At 45.8% G+C, this 17,032-nt stretch overlaps 1 protein-coding gene across 1 annotated transcript in view; it reads right to left on the reverse strand.

Moving 5' to 3' along the window:
• Positions 1-14,108: 14,108 nt before the first annotated feature.
• The window catches only part of tmem266 (transmembrane protein 266), a 113,945-nt gene continuing 111,021 nt past the window's right edge, over positions 14,109-17,032 (reverse strand). Inside the window, exon 10 of the mRNA XM_070864116.1 lies at positions 14,109-14,728. Within this exon, the coding sequence (XP_070720217.1) occupies positions 14,109-14,728 (620 nt within the window). The remainder of the gene's footprint in view (positions 14,729-17,032) is intronic.

Consider the following 17,032-nt stretch of genomic DNA (forward strand, 5'->3'; position numbering starts at 1 on the left):
GGTCTGTATTCGATCGTTGTTATGTGTTAGGGTACTTGTTACGTGTTGGGTACTTGTTAAACTTGTTTGAAAGCCTAGCCTAGTGGCATCTGGTATCTCAAAAAAGTGACTCGCATGATACATGAGATATATGATAAAATCATGTTTTGGGGACGAAAATTTAGGGGTTGCATGATACGTGAGATCGTAGGATACGCGAGTATATACGGTAAGTCAACCCCTTCATCTCCGGAATCAACCTAGTGAACCTTCTCTGAACTGCCTCAAATGCAAGTGTATCCCTCCTTAAATACGGAGACCAAAACTGGAGGCAGTACTCCAGGTGTGGTCTCACCAATACCCTGTACAGTTGTAGCAGGACTTCCCTGCTTTTATACTCCATCCCTCTCGCAATAAAGGCCAACATTCCATTCACCTTCCTGATCACTTGCTGTACCTGCACACTAACTTTTTGTGTTTCGTGCACAAGGACCCCCATTTCAATAAGATCACCTCTCATTCTTCTAAACTCCAGCGAGCATAGGCCCTAATGTAGCAGCACGGTCCTGAAAGGGTTAATCAAAAGCCATTACTGCCTCCAATTGCTGTTCCATTATTCCTCACACTTAATTGAATAGACACACCCAGGTTTGAAGGAACGATGTTTTACTGCTAACCCTCGCTGTAAGACTGTTAAACAAGAAAAAGGTTTCAATTACAAATTGCATTTTTCTGAATGAAGATAATACTCATGACATCAGTGAGCATTGAGGGTAAAGTGCTTTGGAGGGAAGCATCAAGCATTTTTAAAATAGATATTTAATTCCCCTTGTTTGCTCTAATTAATAACTTAGTTAGGCAGCAAAACCGATTTTGATAAATCTGAAGTTACAGAATTCCTTGAAATGGGCGGTTGGTATTAATGGGAACAGAGGGAGATAAATGAGTTAGTGTTGACAATAGCGCTTCATGCATTGAGGTCCAAGCATAGCAAGCAACATCGCAAATAGCCACAACCATGGGGTGAAATTAAATGTGTGAAATTAAAATTGTTCTTTTAAAAAAAAAAATCACAGGTCTAGTTTTCACGGATTTCTTACATATCAGGTTTCCCGATTTATCGTGCAGTGTAACATCATCATCATAGGCAGTCCCTCGGAATCAAGGAAGACTTGCTTTCACTCCTGAAGTGAGTCCTTAGGTGGCTGAACAGTCCAATACGAGAACCACAATCCCTGTCACAGGTGGGACAGATAGTCGTTGAGGAAAGGGGTGGGTTTGCCGCATGCTCTTTCCGCTGCCTGCGCTTGGTTTCTGCATGCTCTCAGCGTTGAGACTCGAGGTGCTCAGCGCCCTCTCGGACGCACTGCCTCCACTTAGGGCGGTCTTGGGCCAGGGACTCCCAGGTGTCAGTGGGAATGTTGCACTTTATCAGGGAGGCTTTGAGGATGTCCTATAACGTTTCCTCTGCCCACCTTTGGCTCGTTTGCTGTGAAGGAGTTCTGAGTAGAGCGCTTACTTTGGGAGTCTCGTGTCTGGCATGTGGACTATGTGGCCTGCCCAGCGGAGCCAATCGAGTTTACTCAGTGCTTCAATGCTGGGGATGTTGGCCTGAATGAGGACACTGATGTTGGTGCGCCTGTCCTCCCAGGGGATGTGTTAGGATCTTGCGGAGACATCGTTGGTGATTTTTCTCCAGCAACTTGAGGTGTCTACTCTACATGGTCCATGTCTGAGCCATACAGGAGGGCAGGTATTACTACAGCCCTGTAGACCATGAGCTTGGTGGCAGTTTTTAGGGTCTGGTCTTCAAACAGTGTAACAACATGTCTAATGAAAGGCACTGTCCTGTGAACACACAGTCCCGTGTGTTAATACAACAGTCGTATTTGGGCCCCTCCCAGACCTCTGCGCTCCTCCTTAGAAACATAGAAACATAGAAAATAGGTGCAGGAGCAGGCCATTCAGCCCTTCTAGCCTGCACCGCCATTCAATGAGTTCATGGCTGAACATGAAACTTCAGTACCCCCTTCCTGCTTTCTCGCCATAACCCTTGATCCCCCGAGTAGTAAGGACTTCATCTAACTCCCTTTTGAATATATTTAGTGAATTGGCCTCAACTACTTTCTGTGGTAGAGAATTCCACAGGTTCACCACTCTCTGGGTGAAGAAGTTTCTCCTCATCTCGGTCCTAAATGGCTTACCCCTTATCCTCAGACTGTGACCCCTGGTTCTGGACTTCCCCAACATTGGGAACATTCTTTCTGCATCTAACCTGTCTAAACCCGTCAGAATTTTAAACGTTTCTATGAGGTCCCCTCTCATTCTTCTGAACTCCAGTGAATACAAGCCCAGTTGATCCAATCTTTCTTGATAGGTCAGTCCCGCCATCCCGGGAATCAGTCTGGTGAACCTTCGCTGCACTCCCTCAATAGCAAGAATGTCCTTCCTCAAGTTAGGAGACCAAAACTGTACACAATACTCCAGGTGTGGCCTCACCAAGGCCCTGTACAACTGTAGCAACACCTCCCTGCCCCTGTATTCAAATCCCCTCGCTATGAAGGCCAACATGCCATTTGCTTTCTTAACCGCCTGCTGTACCTGCATGCTAACCTTCAATGACTGATGTACCATGACACCCAGGTCTCGTTGCACCTTCCCTTTTCCTAATCTGTCACCATTCAGATAATAGTCTGTCTCTCTGTTTTTACCACCAAAGTGGATAACCTCACATTTATCCACATTATACTTCATCTGCCATGCATTTGCCCACTCACCTAACCTATCCAAGTCACTCTGCAGCCTAATAGCATCCTCCTCGCAGCTCACAATGCCACCCAACTTAGTATCATCCGCAAATTTGGAGATACTGCATTTAATCCCCTCGTCTAAATCATTAATGTACAATGTAAACAGCTGGGGCCCCAGCACAGAACCTTGCGGCACTCCACTAGTCACTGCCTGCCATTCTGAAAAGTACCCGTTTACTCCTACTCTTTGCTTCCTGTCTGACAACCAGTTCTCAATCCACGTCAGCACACTACCCCCAATCCCATGTGCTTTAACTTTGCACATTAATCTCTTGTGTGGGACCTTGTCGAAAGCCTTCTGAAAGTCCAAATATACCACATCAACTGGTTCTCCTTTGTCCACTTTACTGGAAACATCCTCAAAAAATTCCAGAAGATTTGTCAAGCATGATTTCCCTTTCACAAATCCATGCTGACTTGGACCTATCATGTCACCATTTTCCAGATGCACTGCTATGACATCCTTAATAATTGATTCCATCATTTTACCCACTACTGAGGTCAGGCTGACCGGTCTATAATTCCCTGTTTTCTCTCTCCCTCCTTTTTTAAAAAGTGGGGTTACATTGGCTACCCTCCACTCCATAGGAACTGATCCAGAGTCAATGGAATGTTGGAAAATGACTGTCAATGCATCCGCTATTTCCAAGGCCACCTCCTTAAGTACTCTAGGATGCAGTCCATCAGGCCCTGGGGATTTATCGGCCTTCAATCCCATCAATTTCCCCAACACAATTTCCCGACTAATAAAGATTTCCCTCAGTTCCCCCTCCTTACTAGACCCTCTGACCCCTTTTATATCCGGAAGGTTGTTTGTATCCTCCTTCGTGAATACCGAACCAAAGTACTTGTTCAATTGGTCTGCCATTTCTTTGTTCCCCGTTATGACTTCCCCTGATTCTGACTGCAGGGGACCTACGTTTGTCGTCACCAACCTTTTTCTCTTTACATACCTATAGAAACTTTTGCAATCCGCCTTAATGTTCCCTGCAAGCTTCTTCTCGTACTCCATTTTCCCTGCCCTAATCAAACCCTTTGTCCTCCTCTGCTGAGTTCTAAATTTCTCCCAGTCCCCAGGTTCGCTGCTATTTCTGGCCAATTTGTATGCCACTTCCTTGGCTTTAATACTATCCCTGATTTCCCTTGATAGCCACGGTTGAGCCACCTTCCCTTTTTTATTTTTACGCCAGACAGGAATGTACAATTGTTGTAATTCATCCATGCGGTCTCTAAATGTCTGCCATTGCCCATCCACAGTCAACCCCCTAAGTATCATTCGCCAATCTATCCTAGCCAATTCACGCCTCATACCTTCAAAGTTACCCTTCTTTAAGTTCTGGACCATGGTCTCTGAAATTACTGTTTCATTCTCCATCCTAATGCAGAATTCCACCATATTATGGTCACTCTTCCCCAAGGGGCCTCGCACAATGAGATTGCTAATTAATCCTCTCTCATTACACAACACCCAGTCTAAGATGGCCTCCCCCCTAGCCTCTTGACCATCTCTGATTTTAATCGTAAAGAACCATCTGATTCACTAATGTTCTTCAGGGAAGGAAATCTGCCGCCCTTACCCAGTCTGACCTATAAGTGACTCCAGACCCACAGCAATGCAGTTGACTCTTAACTGCCCCTCTGAAATGGCCCAGCGAGCCGCTCAGTTGTATTCAAGGTGCACCACAACGTCTCTGGGGCAATTAGAGATGGGCAATAAATGCTGATACTAGTGGGATGATAACAGTTCCCTCTTTGAGCTCAAGTGCTACAGGCACAATCATGGCACAATCACAATCAGTCTCTTTACACAACTGGTATGAAAATATCAACATACAATGTAACAGCTGGTTCAGCCACTTCTGATTGCTTTGAACGGCACCATTAAAATTTAATCTTTCCAAGTGCCTTTCATTAATTTTGTAGCAAAGTGTACCACTGCTATTACCTTGTTATGTTTATAGTGCTTAAGCCGGAGAGAGGCTTTGACTAACCTATTACTCACAATTACTGGAACATTAGCAATATGTGCAAAGCTCCAGTTCGCTTTTCCCCAAAGGGTTCTTCAAATCTACTTTGCACTTTACAATATCTATCTCTGTGAAGTCATTGTACAATGCCAGCTATGGTGTTCTATTCAATTCTTTCCGCAGTTTTCTGCCCTCCTGTCCCACAGGTCCTAATCCGTGCTGAAGTGAGGTTCAGTGGACACCAACACCTCGGACAAGTGGCCATTCTTCATGGGTGAGCTTAGACTTTAAGAACATAAGAACATAAGAAATAGGAGCAAGAGTTGGCCATACGGCCCCTCGAGCCTGCTCCACCATTTAATACGATCATGGCTGATCCGATCATGGACTCGGGTCCACTTACCTGCTCACTCCCCATAACCCCTTATCCCCTTATCGGTTAAGAAACTGTCTATCTCTGTCTTAAATATATTCAATGTCCCAGCTTCCTCAGTTCTCTGAAGCAGAGAATTCCACAGATTCTCTGAGAGAAGAAATTTCTCCTCATCTCTTTTAAATGGGCGGCCCCTTATTCTAAGATCATGCCCTCTAGTTCTAGCCTCCCCTATCAGTGGAAACATCCTCTCTACATCCATCCTTATAATCTTATACGTTTCGATAAGATCACTTCTCAATCTTCTGAATTACAATGAGTAGAGGTCCAACCTACTCAACCTTTCCTCATTGGTCAACGCCCTCATCTCTGGAATCAACCGAGTGAACCTTCTCTGAACTACCTCCAAAGCAAGTATATCCTATCATAAATATGGAAACCAAAACTGCACGCAGTATTCCAGGTGTGGCCTCACCAATACCCTGTGTAACTGTAGCAAGAATCCCCTGCTTTTATACTCCATCCCCTTTGCAATAAAGGCCAAGATTCCATTAGCCTTCCTGATCACTTGCTGTACCTGCATACTAATCTTTTGTGTTTCATGTACAAGTACCCCCAGGTCCCGCTGTACTGCAACACATTGCAATCTTTCTCCATTTAAATGATAACTTGTTCTTTGATTTTTTTTCTGCTTAAAGTGCATGACCTCACACATTCCAAATTATACTCCATCTGCCAAATTTTTGCCCAACTCACTTAGCCTTTTGCAGATTTTCTGTGTCCTCCTCACACATTGCTTTTCCTCCCATCTTTGTATCATCAGCAAACTTGGCTACGTTACACTCGGTCCCTTCTTCCAAGTCGTTAATATAGATTGTAAATAGTTGGGGTCCCAGCACTGATCCCTGCGGCACCCCACTAGTTACTGATTGCCAACCCGAGAATGAACCATTTATCCTGACTCTCTGTTTTCTGTTCATTAGCCAATCCTTAATCCATGCTAATATATTACCCCAACCCCGTGATCTTTTATCTTGTGCAGTAACCTTTTATGTGGCACCTTGTCAAATGGCTTCTGGAAGTCCAAATACACCACATCCACTGGTTCCCCTTTATCCACCCTGTTCGTTATATCCTCAAAGAATTCCAGCAAATTTGTCAAATGTGACTTCCCCTTCATAAATCCATGCTGACTCTGCCTGACCGAATTGTGCTTTTCCAAATGTCCTGCTACTACTTCTTTAATATTGGACTCCAACATTTTCCCAACCACAGATGTTAGGCTAGCTGGTCGAAAGTTTTATGCTTTTTGTTGGCCTCCTTTTTTAAATAGGGCGTTACATTTGCAGTTTTCTAATCTGCTGGGACCTCCCCAGAATCCTGGGAGTTTTGGTAAATTACAACCAGTGCATCCACTATCCCTGCCGCTATTTCTCTTAAGACCCTAGCATGCAAACCATCAGGTCCAGGGGATTTATCTGCCTTTAGTCCCATTATCTTACTGAGTACCACCTCCTTAGTGATTGGGATTGTGTTAAGATCCTCCCCCCCACAGCCCCTTGACTATCCACTGTTGGGATATTGTTAGTGTTCTCTACTGTAAATCTGTGAATGTCTGCCCACTGGATTTTCATAAGACCATTAGGAGCAGGAGTAGACCATTTGGCCCCTCGAGCCTGCTCCGCCATTCAATAAAATCATGGCTGATCTGATCTTGGCCTCAGCTCCACTTCCCTGCCTGCTCCCCATAACCCTTGACTCCCTTATCGTTCAAAAATCTGTCTATCTCCACCTTAAATATATTCAATGACCCAACCTCCACAGCTCTCTGGGGCAGAGAATTCCACAGATTCACGACCCTCTGAGAGAAGAAATTCCTCCTCATCTCAGTTCTAAATGGGCAACCCCTTATTCTTAAACTATGACCCCCTAGTTCTAGATTCCCCCACGAGTGGAAATATCCTCTCTGCGTCTATCTTGTCGCGGTCCCTCAGTATCTTATATGTTTCAATAAGATCACCTCTCATTCTTCTAAACTCCAATGAGTATAGGCCCAACCTGCTCAACCTTCCTTCATAAGACAACCCCTTCATCTTAGGAATCAACCTAGTGAACCTTCTCTGAACTGCCTCCAATGCAAGTATGTCCCTCTTTAAATATGGAGACCAAAACTGTACGCAGTACTCCAGGTGTGGCCTCACCAATACCCTGTACAGTTGTAGCAGGACTTCCCTGCTTTTATACTCTATCCCCCTTTGCAATAAAGGACAACGTTCCATGCGCCTTCCTGATTATTTGTTGTATCTGCATACTAACTTTTTGGAGGCAATTGTAGTCAAACTCAATCTTGCCCTTTAATTGTTGGAACTATGTTTCAGTGGGAATAAACTGGATATTGGGTGGTTCATCCTTCCCGAGAGAGCAGGGAGCTGCTGGAATTCATTGCCGACTGGTGTGGTGGGTGCTGACTCTCTGCCTTTAAGAGGGAGCTGGACCAGTTCCTGACTGGAGCGAAGATCGCTTCACAGAGAAGGTCAGCATTTTTATAGATAACTCCATGGATGAGTGCAACTCAACAAGCTCGACACCACCCAGGACAAAGCAGCCCGCTTGATCGGCACGCTACCCACCACCTTAAACATTCACTCCCTCCATCACCGGCACCCCCTGGCTGCAGTGTATACCATCTACAAGATGCACTGCAGTAACTTGCCAAGGCTTCTTCGGCAGCACCTCCCAAACCCGTGACCTCTACCGCCTAGAAGGACAAGGGCAGTGGGTGCATGGGAACACCACCTCCTCCACGTTCCCCTCCGAGTCACACACCATCCTGACTTGGAAATATATCGGCAGTTCCTTCATCGTCGCTGGGTCACAATCCTGGAACTCCCTCCCTAACAGCACTGTGGGAGCACCTTCACCACACGGACTGCACCTTCACCACACGGACTGCACCTTCACCACACGGACTGCACCTTCACCACACGGACTGCACCTTCACCACACGGACTGCACCTTCACCACACGGACTGCACCTTCACCACACGGACTGCACCTTCACCACACGGACTGCAGCGGTTCAAGAAGGCGGCTCACCACCACCTTCTCAAGGGGCAATTAGGGATGGGCAATAAATGCCGGCCTTGTCAGCGATGCCCATATCCCAGGAACAATTTTTTTCTAAAGTAATCTGGACTGTCTGGCTTGAGAGAAATTTTACGTCTCATTCCTATTTGTGGAACATTACATAGCAACAGTGACTACACTTCAAAAATAACCCAGTGCTTTTGAAATGCATTAGGAACGTGGTATATAAATGTGTTAATTTTTTATTGTTTTTCAATTAAACATTTTTTTAACTGTCATGTGAAATAATAAAAATTAATTTCCTTCATGTGTTGCAAAGCTGCAGAACAGCATTGGCAGCTATTATTACAGGTAGGGAAACTAAACCATCTGTTACATTTTACAAAAGATATCCAGGAGCTATATGAGGGATTTAATTGTGTAAATAAGGTGAAACTGTCTTCCACTGACAGGAGGGTCGGTAACCAGGGAACATGGATTTGAGGCAATTGGCAAATTATTATGACCACGTTTTGCTGTACATCCTGTAAACACAAACGGCCATTAATGTGTGGACAGTTTTGAATGAACAGTTGGAGAATGAACGTCAGTTTCAAGGAGTAGATAATCTTATATACCGAACATCAATCTCCAGAGATAAGTTCTTGCCCATTTCTTATTGCGTTTGAATCTCAAACCCAGCGAAGACTTTCCAAAAACTCTTCGATGTCTGTCAGTCTTTCCAGTGAAGTATCCTTGAGTGACCTCCCATTGTGCCCATACACAATAAGTGGTTTTGTATATTCTCAGGAAAGCTATGGACTGTACCGTCATCATCATCATCATCATGGGCGGTCCCTCGAGGCGAGGATGACTTGCTTCCACACCAAAAAAGGAATGAGTTCACAGGTGTTTCAATGAAGGACCTAATATTCCAGGTCCTGAACTACATCCTGAAGGGTGGAAGATGCCTGTGGGTGGATTTTTTTAACGTGAGGTGACCGTTGCACACCAGCCACCACACGGGCTTGACAGAGCCAGGTCTTGGTCCAGTGGCAAGGGTTAGCCAAGGCGACTGGAGACCAGCTCTGCTGCACGGACCCAGTGCGCGCACATATCGCAGTGTGGGCTGGCCCATGCTGCCCCTGGGCCCTCCCCTCTTCTGGCCCCGAATTCACGCCTCTCCAGGGCCCCAATCACATCGCTCTACAATCTCTCGCCACTCCTAATCAGACACAGGACATAAGAACATAAGAAAAGTGGAGTTGAGGTCGATGATCAGCCATGATCTTGTTGAATGGCGGAGCAGGCTCGAGGGGCCGAATGGCCTACTCCTGCTCCTAGTTCTTATGTTCCAGAGAGTGGGACCCAGGTGGCTGAATGCATGGCCTCCAATAATGCAGCAAAGGGAAGGGGATACACAAAAGGCTAGAGTCAGAAAACAGAAGAGCATAGAGGGATCGGCAGGGTTATGGTAGGGCTGGAGGAGGTTTTAGAGATAGGGAGAGGAGAGGCAGTGGAGTTATTTAAACAGAAGGATAAGAATAGAAACAAAGCTGACATGATCAAAATGAGAACAGGGTTAGGCTTGGCCATGATGCCCCGCATTATCGAATAGTCTGGCACTCACTAGCCAGCTCTCACCTGAAGAATGGCTACTTGGGTGATTTACTGGAGGCCTGCTGGAGCTCGGGAGAGACACAAAAGGCATCCGGGGCAAGGGGAGAAAGCGGGAATATGGTGTTGAGATAGAGGATCAGCCATGATCATATGGAATGTAGCTCGAAGGGCCGAATGGCCGCCTACTGCTCCTATTTTCTATGAGAGAGGAGAGGTGAAGACTGGCAGGAACAGAAAGAGAACTGACAAGATTGCTTAAATCAATTAAAAAGATTGCATCTTTTCTTTTATTTAAAAGAGATTTAATAATATTCTCCACAGTTGCTCGTTGCAATATAAATTCTTTTTTTCTTTTTTTTACAGAATTCAGACCTTATAAATGAAGCATTTCAGTGTTACAAACACAGAATTGTGTGCACTGCATATAGTTCACATGCAGGGTGTGGGTATCAGATCACATCTCTGTCCCTATAACCAAACCCTCTAACCTCAGAGAGAGAGAGAGAGAGAGAGACGGCACCTTAAATTAAACCAGCTTGATCACGGCTCCACTCTGAAATATTGGAGACACTGCAGCAGGTCAGTACAGGAGAGTCTTGCTGGGAACAGTCTTTGCATCTTGTCCCCCCCATGTTTAAATAGACTATATTGAGTTCAGCATTCTGCGAATGATATACATAATTCAAATTATCTCTCCGTACCTGTCCATTAAAATAAGCTTCATTTTAAGGAGGCAGTGTGATTCCCCCTTGCACCCCTTCCTCCCTCTCCCAGGGCTTTCTCAATTCCACTGCTCCCAGATTTAGAATGTTGTCGAATAGTAACAACCATTTGTAAAATTATTTTTAAATATGACCTTTAAGATTCAAGTTTGTTTTAATGTATATCTCCCCTCCCCCCTCTTCGCCCCAATGTTCTCTTATTTCCTGACGCTTCTAGGTTCTGGTTCAAAGGTCGCTGGCAGCCCTCGCTAGAAAAGCGGTCATTCTTCATGTGTGACCCCTCCCCCCACCCCACCACCATCGCCCAATCTGGACCGTGAGCATCAGCAGGCTGCTCGGCCTTGGAGGGCGGCGCTCACACGCCTGACTCTGTGCTCACCCCCATGTCCCCACTTTCCAGAGGTTGTTACCGGATCGAACTCTGGCTCAGTTTACCCCTCTCTAACCCAGGTACTCCCAGACCGTTATTTGTTTATTATTCATTCACGAGATGTGGGCATTGCCAGCAAGGCCAGCATTTATTGCCCATCCCTAATTTGCCTTGCGTGGCTCGCTGGGTCATTTAAGAATCAGCGACATTGCTGTGGGTCTGGAGTCACATATAGGCCAGACTGGGTAAGGGCGGCAGATTTCCTTCCCTAAAGGACATTAGTGAACCAGATGGGTTTTTACAACAATCCGGTAGTTACATGGTCACCATTACTGATATTCCAGATTTGTTTAACTAACTGAATTTAAATTCCCCAGCTGCCTTCTGAACTCTTGTCTCCGGATCATTAGTTCGGGTCCCTGGATTACTGGTCCAGTGACATTCCCACTGTGCTACCGTTCCCATTTCCATTCCCCGTGATCAGCTAACTCAGCACGGATTGGGTAGCCCACCTTCCTGGCCCTCTATGGCTCAGTACCACACACAGCGACGCAGCCACTCGCTAACAAGATTCAAATTCCATCGGGCTTTATCACAAGATCCAAACATCTCGCTTCAGTAAAGCTACAATCTCTGGTTGCGGCCGTCTGCAAGTCGAGCCTTGGCGGGAAAGAGAGCCTTTTAATGTAAGAGAGCCCTTTCCACAGAACATCAGTTACAAGGAATTTTGATTCACTTCACACCAACTTATATTTATATAACGGCTTTCATGGGAGGAGCTTTTCAGGAGGAACAGTGGCACCAAACAGCGATTCGGAGGGAAGTCCTGACATGGCGTACAACTGGCAGAAAATGTGCTCCCGCCGAAGACAATTTTCCACCCCTCAGTCTGTGTATTTGATTTTTTTTCCCAAACAGTGCATCATTTTCGTTTCCAACAGATTTTTAGTTCTAACAGCCTCTTACAATGCCATGTGTTTACCCTGGTCGTCTGGTCAGTGGGTGTTTCAATGTGTTGGTGAGGTTGGGCCATGCATCCAAATGGTGCCGGAGTAACTGATGCATCAGGGCGAACAATCTGAGAGTTAGAATAGAAGGTGCAATGAGAACACTTGCCTCACACAAAACCAGCCTGGTATAGTATCAGCATCAGAAAGCACAGGCGGCTTGAGTTCTGCATCGTTGCTAATTTCATTAACAACCCTAATAACGAATAGTGCCATTGCATCATAAGATAGGGCAGTAAACGGGGGGAAGAAATGGAATCCCATTAAAAAAAAACTATTGGCCCAAAGTTCTCTACTTCTACCTTCACCAGCCCACAATTTAACACCCAGTAAAGTGAACCAAGTGGAAAATCACAGGCTGGCAAACACAGAAACGGAAACGCCCGGCTTTGGTGCCCAGTATAGAGGGTGATGGACAGCTACACAAAAAATGGACTGTCCAATCCAGAAGCAGATGGACATCAATGCCTCTAATTGATGGAATGAAGGAGAGTGCGCAAAGAAAAATGGAATCAAACGGGAAATAACGGGGGGGGTTAAACGGAGATGATACAGGACTCAATTGTAAAGTGACTCAATTGTATCTATTTGTCCTGTCTCATTTTGTGATTGTATATTGGCAACACTGTGATAAGAAGATTAAAACCATTGCTAACCAGTATCTAAATGGCAACTAGTTATTGGCAAACAGCACAAATGATCTTGCGGACGGCACAGAGCCCTGGGCAATAAGACATCTTCTGGGATCACCGTGGATAGGTACCTGCAGGAGAGCCACTGAACTCGTCGTTGAACCTCATTAAAATCAAATCGAATCAATAGATATCAAAGTACTCTGAAGGATTGGTTTTATGAAGAAAGCTCAAAGCCCCCGAGATCTATTTTAAATGCTGATGTGGGGGCTTTCTGCCCACATATCATTCCTCCCCACCCCCGCCCCCAATATTTGCTTTTAAGATAAGAAAAGAAAAACTCATGAATGCCAACAATCTCAACTTCCTTCCTCCTTCCTTCCCTCCCTTCCTTCCTGATAGAATCACAGAATGGTTACAGCACAGAAGGAGGCCATTCGGCCCATTGAGCCCGTGCTATCTCTCTGTAAGAGCACCTCAGCTAGTCCCACTCCCTCTGCCCTCTCCCTATAGCCTTGCAATTTTTTTTTTCCTTCAGGTACTTATCCAACTCCCTTTCGAAAGCCATAATTTTGATGCCTCCACCACCCTTTGAGGCAGTACGTTCCAGATCCCAATCACTCGCTGTGTAAGAATGTTTTTTCTCATGTCGCCCTTTGCACCTTCTACCAATGACTTTAAATCTGTGTCCTCTGGTTCTCAGCCCTTCCGCCAATGGGAACAGTTTCTCTCCCATCTACTCTGTCCGGACCCCTCATGATTTTGAACACCTCTATCGCATCTCCTCTCATGTGCATGTCCAGTTTTTAATTTCTAACCCGCATCAACATCCTTTCAATTTATTCTAACTCTCTGTGACAGATCGAAATCCTTAAGTAGCGTCCGGAATATGACTGTTCACAATATTAAACCCAACACTTTTGTGTGAGATTTCCCAGTGTGAACTATTTTATGGGGACGTTGTGTGCTAACACCTTGCTGAAATAGCAGTCGATGATTGCCACACAAGCCTGTTAAGCGTTTGTCGACTAATATCGCTAACTGCAATTTAGAGGCTTAAGTACCAGTAACAACAACGTCAGCAGAAACAGGCTTGGCAGTTGCTGAGCCCAGTAGAACAGCCCAGCTTCTATAATTCCACTAGCGATACATTCATTGACTTATGGTACGCCAGTGATCAAGTCACTTTTGCTGTGTCTGTTAAATTCAGCTCCCTTACACTGTTAAGTGCAACTCCTCCCAGCTATGTCTTCCAATGATGTCATGTTCAGCACTTCAAGACAAATATTACAAAGGAACAAAAAAAAAACGTACATACAAAATAAAAAAAATGTTAAGAGCTCATCGTAATGTTGTGCATCTCAGTATTTGAGACAGCGCTTGATGGCAAGACATTCTCTGTCACCGCCAGAAGTGGGATCCACAGAAACCGCATTTCCTGAACTGCATCCAGTGACGAATCCTGGACCACCGGGTTCAGAAGAACTCCCATTGCTGATTCTTGGCTTTCAACAAGAGTAAGCCCTGAAGAATAGGGAGTGCCACCCTGAAGCCACTGAGAACTAGGACTCTGGTAGCCTGTTTACTGTTTGTTCTGTAGACTCTAGGAACCGGTACTTCTCCTCAAGCGTGATATCGTTGCCTTGGATCTGGATGACCGGCTTTGTTGGGTAGACCCGGAGATTGTCCTGGTTCTTGTTGTAAATGTTGACTCTGTGTCCCAGCTCTGGGCTGGCGTTGGTCGAGCCAGGTGGACTGGGCAGCTTGAGGTTGACCGGGTCCAGTCCTTTCTGAGTAAGGCAGGTGTCCTCCGACAAGGTGGACAGGAGTTCCTGAACCACCACTCTCGCGTCTTTGTGCACCACGGGCTCCAGGTGGCCACGTTGCTGATCCTCAGACCTCTCCTGCAGGTAGCCTTCCGAGGAGCCCTCCCTGGTCGTGCTGCAGTCTGTGGAGGAGCCCAAGGTTTGGCTGCTCAGGCTTTGGGCCTGGGTGGTGGTACTGTCTATAGATCTGGAGGCGCTTCCCGAATTGTCGCTGACGGAACTGCTCACCCTCTCGAGCTTTGACGGCACCTCCACTGTCAGAAGGTCGGATGACGCATTGTGAAGCATGCTGGGCAGGTGAATGTCAATGGCAGCCGTTGTGATGACATGACAGCCACCTTCTGGGATTCCCATCTCTAAGAAAAAAAGAAACAAAAATATTGCAACAGAAATGTCACCGACGGTTTGCTTACATTTCAACTGCAGTGTCACATCAACTGCTTCCCATCAACGCTACACTTGTAGAGTAAATGCAATCTGAATTCAGCACCAGCGCCCAATGTAACATTGGCAGCAAATGGTATGTTGGCCTTTATTACAAGAGGATTTGAGTATAAGAGTAAAGATGCCTTACTGCAATTATATAGGGCCCTGGTGAGACCGCACCTGGAGTATTGTGTACAGTTTTGGTCTCCTTACCTAAGGAAGGATATACTTGCCATAGAGGGAGTGCAACAAAGGTTCACCAGACTGATTCATGGGGGGATTGTCCTATGAGGAGAGATTGACTAGACTAGACCTATATTCTCTAGAGTTTAGAAGAATGAGAGGTGATCTCATTGAGACATAGAAAATTCTTACAGGGCTTGACAGGGTAGATGCAGGGAGGGTGTTTCCTCTGGCTGGGGAGTCTAGAACCAGGGGTCACAGAATAAGGGGTCGGCCATTTAGGACGGAGATGAGGAGAAATTTCTTCACTCAGAGGGTGGTGAATCTTTGGAAATCTCTACCCCAGAGGGCTGCGGAGGCTCAGTCATTGAGCATATTCAAGGCTGGGATCGATGGATTTTTGGACTCTCGGGGAATGAAAGGATATGGGGATCGGGCGGGAAAGTGGAGTTGAGTTCGAAGATCAGCCATGATCTTATTGAATGCCGGAGCAGGCTCGAGGGGCCGAATGTCCTACTCCAGTTCCTAATTCTTATTTTTATATTCTTACAATTTGAGCACAGCTAGGTCCCACAAACAGAGAAACTGTTTTAGTGATGTTGATTGAGGGATGAATATTGTCCAGGACGACACCGGGGAGAACTCCCCTGCTCTTCTTTAAAATAGTGCCGTGGGTTCTTTTCTAAGAGAGCGGTCAGAGCCTCGGTTTAATGTCACTTCCAAAAGACGGAACTTCAGTACTGCACGGGGTTGTCCGCCTGGAATTTTGTGCTCAAGTCTGATGAAGTGCGACTTGAACCCACGACCTTCTGACTCAAGAGGTTAGAGTGCGACCCAACTGAGCCAGGTAATACTGGGGGGATATTACATCCAGTATCTAACCAAAGGATACAAATGCTTTTAAAATAGAATAATGGATGCTTGAGGAGAGATTGAAAAAAAACCCAGTAATCTAATCAAGCAACTCAAATGATTTATATATAGAATAATAGATAGCTGGAAGTGATTACATAGCAGTAATCCAATCAAGGGACTCAGAAGTTGTCAGAATCTGTGAGCAGAAAGTCTATAATTGTCATTTGAATCCAGAGATTAGATTACAGCCTTGAAATCAGTCACCTCAGCCTGTTGTACACCTCCCAGAGAAGGTAGCTGTTTTGGGTTAACCTAGAAAAGGGAGCTTGATCGTTATCTGTTCAGGATTGCAGGGATATTAACGGCAGTGCTTGATGCCTTTTTTTTGAGGGGAGGACTGATTTCTAAATTAGGGGAACATAGTGGTGGGGAGTCCGTGATACAATAATCAGTCACGGACTCTGAACGGTGTGGGCTTGATGGGCTGAATGGCCTTTACTCACTCCGGACTTCAGGCTTCATTACGTTCCCATCCGCGTTCCCCACATTACAACAGTGACTGCACTCCAAAAGTCCTTCATTGGCTGTAAAGCACTTTGAGACGTCCGGTGGTCGTGAAAGGCGCTATATCAATGCAAGTCTTTCTTTTCTTCCCTTCCTTTCCTCGTTTCCTTTCATTCTGCCATCTGCACAATGTGCTGTGTTCATTTTATAAGGAGTTTGGCAGTTAGGTTATTTCTGGTGTTTACTTTCTCAACAGTTTTCAGGAGATGGTGTTGTAGGTTAGGGTCCAGTCAAGGGTGACAACCAATTAATCAGGGCGAGCATCCTGTTCAGCAAGTTAACCATTTAGGTTGTATTGATAATTTGTGATTAATACAATCCAAAATCCTGTACCATTAGTCACTCATCATCGTCATAGGCAGTCCCTCGGAATCGAGGAAGACTTGCTTCCACTCTAAAAGTGAGTTCTTAGGTGACCGAACAGTCCAATACGAGAACCACAGTCCCTGTCACAGGTGGGACAGACAGTGGTTGAAGAAAAGGGAGGGTGGGACAGGTTTGCCGCACGCTCCTTCCGCTGCCTGCGCTTGTTTTCTGCATGCTCTCGGCGACGAGACTCGAGGTGCTCAGCGCCCTCCCCACTTAGGGCAGTCTTTGGCCAGGGACTCCCAGGTGCCGGAGGGGATGTTGCA

The sequence above is a fragment of the Pristiophorus japonicus genome, chromosome 21 (genome assembly GCF_044704955.1).
Source record: "Pristiophorus japonicus isolate sPriJap1 chromosome 21, sPriJap1.hap1, whole genome shotgun sequence".
Classification (NCBI taxonomy): domain Eukaryota; kingdom Metazoa; phylum Chordata; class Chondrichthyes; family Pristiophoridae; genus Pristiophorus; species Pristiophorus japonicus.